The following is a 6,000-nucleotide window of genomic DNA, read 5'->3' as shown; positions in this document are numbered from 1 at the left end:
ACGTTGACCCTCCGTAAATCCCAAATTTTATTTAATTTGCTTTGCGGAAACGACTGTTTTAACGGAGTCGCGTCTTGTCCTAAGGTTCAATACGCGGAGAAGATAAAACAGGGGACAACTGATGAAGGGATCGTTCTTTATATTGCCTGTCTCGTTTCTCTATTTGTTTCTTTCGTTGTTTGAAAAAAAGTTCGTTTTCCATGATTTTGTTTTTTATGTCCTCGTTTTTATTTTGTTCACGTTTTTTTTACGTCCTATACCCATATATGCATGTATACGTACATATATACGTAGGTATGTACATACATGTATGTATATATGCATATATATATATATATATATATGTACAAATTGAGATGGGGTTGTAAATGCAATCCTCCATGGGATAACATATATCCAATATACTGCTAGTGAAGTACCCAACTGGTAATTGATATTTGATTTAGATGTATTTCTCCATTTTCTTATCTTGTATATATATATATATATATATATATATCACCAAGCAATATATTATTACTTATGGCATATCAGTGGTACGAAATTTTACCAACAGTTTCGCGCCGAATATTACCGCTACACAATAATTGAAGACTCTTCAAACATGCTGGCCAGAAGCGCATGGTCCCTTTAGCACTGAAGGTACGCAGAAAGGTATATATATGCAATCCTTCGACTTACTTGAAAATAGCAATTACTTCTGCGATAAAAAAAAATAAAAAACGAAATTTAATTTTAGGATGAAGTGGAGTGAAATTAAAGACATAATAATTTTTACATAGGTGTTCTCCGAGATGCGGAATATATTTCAAGAGTTTTCCATGATTAAAAAGATTGGGAAACAAGTTCTACAGAATTTTCCTTTCTTTCAATTTTTTTTTTAGAAGGTCGGGTAGGTGGAGAATGCAGTTATGGTTTATTTTTTGTTGATTCTTATTTCAAATATTAAACAATTTGCTACATTCCAACATTTTATTCAATTTCAAATAAAGTTTTTTCATAAAATTTTGAAAATGTTAATTTTTCTTTTTAAATGTCTGAAATAAATTTTTAATAAGATTGTAATTACCCAAACTAGTGATGAAAACCTATTTCTTTACTACCCACAAGGGGCTAAACACAGAGAGGACAAACAAACGGATTAAGTCGATTATATCGACCTCAGTGCATAACTGGTACTTATTTAATCGACCCCGAAAGGATGAAAGGCAAAGTCGACCTCGGCAGAATATGAACTCAGAACGTAACGGCAGACGAAATACCATTTATCAAATTACATCAAACAATCAACATAACAACTGGCCAATGAAATTAAGACCTACCGAGGACCCTAAAGTTTCATCGGTCAAACAATGGCCATTTCAGTGTAGCTCCGGAGAAACGCTTTAACTCTGAACGAATATATTCTCCCGCACGTTTTGACGTTTTTCTTGTTTTTTTTTTTAATGAATCTAATTTCATTTATACATTTAAACCCATAAAATATAATCCGAGGAAAAAGAAAATGGAATGGGAATGAGTGACAATGAAGTGAAATACTAGCTTCCAATAAACTCTTCTACATATATTCAGTATACTCTCTCTCTCTCTCTCTCTCTCTCGCTATCTATCTATCTATCTATCTATCTTGTCTGTGTGTGTTTGTGAGTGAGTGTGTGTAATGGTTAGTACATCGTTCACTTGTTATTAATTCCTCATGCTTGCCCTGATCAAGCAAATCTATGAGCAAGCGATTTCCTATCGTCAACATTCCATCATTTCTCTATCGAACATCAGCTGCTATCCAATGTGTCCTCCCGTTATAAAGTCGGCTGAGTAGATTCTATAGACAATTGGCCACTATTTCTAGTTGGTCGAGCGACTATGTAGGACAAGACAGGGGGATCCCTCGTTCTCGGAGGAAATTTCAGCGACATTCCAAATCGAAACCCACCGTTGATGAATTATTCCTAAAAAAAAAAAAAAAATTCATGCGGGAAAAAAAAATGGATAAAAATAAACAGTTCAGACGTCAAGTAATTTAATATGAGTTACATACACATGAATTTGTATAATTTTTAAAACAAGGTTATTTTTCTCAGTAGAGATTATTTCTTTATTTTTCACTGAAATTATGCGCCCCAATATATTCATATTCATTTGCATTCGACCTCGGAACTATAATGGTTCCCCTTACCATAACAACAGAGGCACCCTTGTCGGTTTGACGTTTATTCAGCAGACGATGCACGATTTGTTTACGCCTTTAGTCAGCACATAATTATTATTTTGATCTTTCAGATTTTAATGTTTGGATACGTATATCAATTAATATAAATTAAAATTAGTTAATATTAACGAAAAAAAAAAATTCTAAAGAGCATATCCCAACACACACACAGTCACACGCCTACAACTATACACACATATACACACACACATATTTAGGTATGTATGTACACATACATACACACACATATTTAGGTATGTATGTATACACGAACATGTACATATGTCAACAAGCTGTTGTGATACGGAAATACCAAGGGAGCTAACTTTGTAAGAACGGTATGCGTGAGTGCTTGTCTAAATGGAGAGCCATCGAGAAGCAAATGTAAAGTGAAAAGAAGAGGGTGTGAAAGAAAGAAAACAACAAACATCTGATTATGTCTGCTAAAATATTCTGTTGATAGAATGGAGGTTAGTATGATGAAGCAATCTTTCTCTTAGCGTGTATTTATAACCGTATATATATATATATTTACACAAATGGCACAACGTTCTTATATATATATATATATATATATATATATATATGTAAAAGCAGTCTGTTAAAATAATTCTCGTACCATTCATCCATTGTAACGTATACAGGTGATTTCGATTTTCATAGATTGGGCGTTACTCCTACACCTGCTAATAATTTAGTATTGTATACAGAGGCAGCGTACTTTCTCTTTCCTACCGCTAGAAAATTAAGACGAATACAGCTGTCCGTGTCGCTTGCTTCATAATAATAAAATGGTTAAGAATCTTAATGTAGTCTTTTAAATTGATAGCATTCTAAAATTTTTCTCAACCAGATCAAAGATTGTTTGAAGAAGAAAAAAAAAGAAAACGAAAATGTCCCTTTTCATTACGAAATTATGAATTAGCTATTTATACATCTTTAATATATATATATCTTTATATTTTAATTAATATTAATAAACAGAAATTGATCCTGTTGGTTCATAAATGACAGTTGATTATCAACGATGGTTTATATTCCTATTGCTTGTTTTTTTTTTAATTTCCACCTATGATTTTAATTTTTTTTTTCTCTCAGTATTTTCTATTTCTCGCTGCCGTTTAGATTTTAAAATAATACCAAAAATTTAAATTGGTTATAAATTATTTTTTTCTAAAAATGGAGTGAGGGGATAGAATATCGAAGTATTACGAATAATGATGAAGGTACGCGGAGAACTTAGGGTTAATTTCAACACACCAATATTGCAATTAATTCCAAACAGCATCAAAGTCACGATAATGAACCCCGTAATTTCTGATAAAATGAATAATAACCAAATATCGCTCGCAAATTGCTCATCTAAAGCAAGTTGAGATTTTACTAAATCTTTTACATTGAAAATAATTTCCATCCACTAATGAATATTCCGATATCAAAAGTAATAAAGGTTGACATTTTCCTAATATCACAATAGCTCGGCTTCCGAAAGTGAAAATGTCATGTACGTGATGTAATATCAATATGAAGATACATGTGTCTTATTAAGAAATATAAATGATTATTACAATAAGTTCGATTATAAAACAAATGAAAATATAAAAACTGAAGTGATTTATGGTTTCTATTACAGGAGATATAATCTGTCTGTATGTCTCCTTCTCTAGCCACACATACACAGCCGTAAGACTAGTGCAGGAGATACATAGTACTCAGTCACTTAAAAAATATTTTAATGTGTTCAAGATTAACGTTAATGTATGGGGGCGGGTGTGTATGTGTGTGTGTTTTATATTATATAGGTGCAGGTGTGATTATGTAGTAAGAGGTTTGCTACTCAATCACGTGGTTTTGAGTTCAGTCCTACTGCGTGACATCTTGCAGCCCGAGGGTATAATAAAAGACATTTGCAAAGGTGCCATACAGTGGGACTGAACCCAGAACCATGGGGTTGGGAAGCAATCTTCTTACCACACAGCCATGCCTGCATGCGTATGGTTTTGTATACATCCCTATTACATGTATAAATGTGTGTGACTCCCTCTCTTTTCTCTTCTGTAATATCAAATTTGCTCTTCCTTCCTCACTCATAACTGTCTATATGGCTCCTGATTTCTAAATATAAATACTTCAGCTAACTATAAAATTTATATTATTTAATTTCTTTGTCTGAAGAATTTCTAATAGGAAGTTCCTTACATGTCTATCTAACATGTAAAAAAAATAATAAATGCGCCCTTTTAAAGCCTAGCCAAGCTCATGGGCCCGGTTTCAATGGCATGTGTGTTCCCCAGCTGGATGGGACGCCAGTCCATCACAGCGTTGCTCATTTTTGCCAGCTGAGTGGACTGGAGTAATGTCAAATGAAGTGTTTTGCTCAAGAACAACGCTTTGCCCAGTCCAGGAATCGAAACCACAATCTTACGATCATGATGCTGACACCCTAACCACTAAGCCACACGCCTCCACTTATCTAACATGTAAAACTCTATAATAATTCTTATTAGCAAATGAAACATGTGCAATAGTGAATAAATAATAGCAATAAATTTTCCAATTTCTTGTTTTGTTATGGATATACAGATGCACACATACACACATATCAGTAAATCATAAATCCAAAAGAGAAGCACATTCTAAGTTACAGAACAGTAGAGTAATTAGATAAAACAGTAGAGTAATTAGATAAAGATGGTTATGGGTGCTCTATGGAGTTACCCATGGTTTCATGTCCATAAAGCGCTTGGCTTTACAGCATCTCTCTCAGACCCTAATGACTGTCTGAAGAGACAATGTAAAGTTAAGTGCTTTATAGACATGAAACCCTGGGTAACCTCATAGACCAGCCATAACTATCTTTATCCCAACCCATACCAGCATGAACAACTGATGATGATGATGATTTATATATATATATATCATCATCATCATCATTATCGTTTAATGTGCGTTTTCCATGCTAGCATGGGTTGGACGGTTTGACCGGGGTCTGGGAAACCAGGAGGCTGTACCAGGCTCCAGTCTGATCTGGCAGTGGTTCTACAGCTGGATGCCCTTCCTAATGCCAACCACTCCGTGAGTGTAGTGGGTGCTTTTTATGTGCCACCGGCACAGGTGCCAGGGGAGGCTGGCAACGGCCACGATCGGTTGGTGCTTTTTACGTACCACCGGCACGGAAGCCAGTCAAGGCTTCGCTGATATCAGCCACATTCGGATGGTGCTTTTTATGTGCCACCGGCACGGGTATCACAACTACAATTTCCATTTAATTTTTATTTTGATGTTGATGTATTACGTGACTCAACAAGTCTTCTCAAGCATATGATATCGCCCAATGCATCAAGGTTGGATATGCGTAGCTGCGATCTTACTTTAATTGCTGGGTCTTCTCAATCACAGCATATCTCCAAAGGTCCCAGTCTCCTGTCATTGCCTCTGTGAAGCCCAATGTTCAAAGGTCATGCTTCCCCACCTTAACCTATGTCTTCCTGGGTCTACCTCTTCCACAGGTTCCTTCTACAGTTAGGGAGTGGCACTTCCTCACACAGCTGTCTTCATATGATACATATGGCCATACCAGCGCAGTTGCCTTTCTTGCACACCACATTTGATGCTTTTTATGCCCAACTTTTCTCTCAGGGTGCTTACTCTCTATCATGTATGCACACTGACATTTAGCATCATTTCTTTCAAGCCTATACATGTCCTCAGCATTCATAGCCCATGTTTCACTGCACACATGCATCATACAGTCTGCCTTTCACCCTGAGCAAGAGGCTCTTAATTGCCAG

The 6,000-nt window shown here is 35.5% G+C and overlaps 1 protein-coding gene across 1 annotated transcript in view; it reads left to right on the top strand.

The window, feature by feature from the left end:
- Positions 1-2,465: 2,465 nt before the first annotated feature.
- The window catches only part of LOC115211270, a 40,590-nt gene continuing 37,055 nt past the window's right edge, over positions 2,466-6,000 (top strand). The window contains exon 1 of the mRNA XM_029780103.2: positions 2,466-2,679. Within this exon, the coding sequence (XP_029635963.1) occupies positions 2,674-2,679 (6 nt within the window). The 5' untranslated portion in view covers positions 2,466-2,673. The remainder of the gene's footprint in view (positions 2,680-6,000) is intronic.

This window comes from Octopus sinensis, linkage group LG1 (genome assembly GCF_006345805.1).
Source record: "Octopus sinensis linkage group LG1, ASM634580v1, whole genome shotgun sequence".
In the NCBI taxonomy this organism is placed as follows: domain Eukaryota; kingdom Metazoa; phylum Mollusca; class Cephalopoda; order Octopoda; family Octopodidae; genus Octopus; species Octopus sinensis.
Note: the sequence above shows the minus strand (reverse complement) of the source record. Positions and strands in the feature narration are given on the sequence as shown.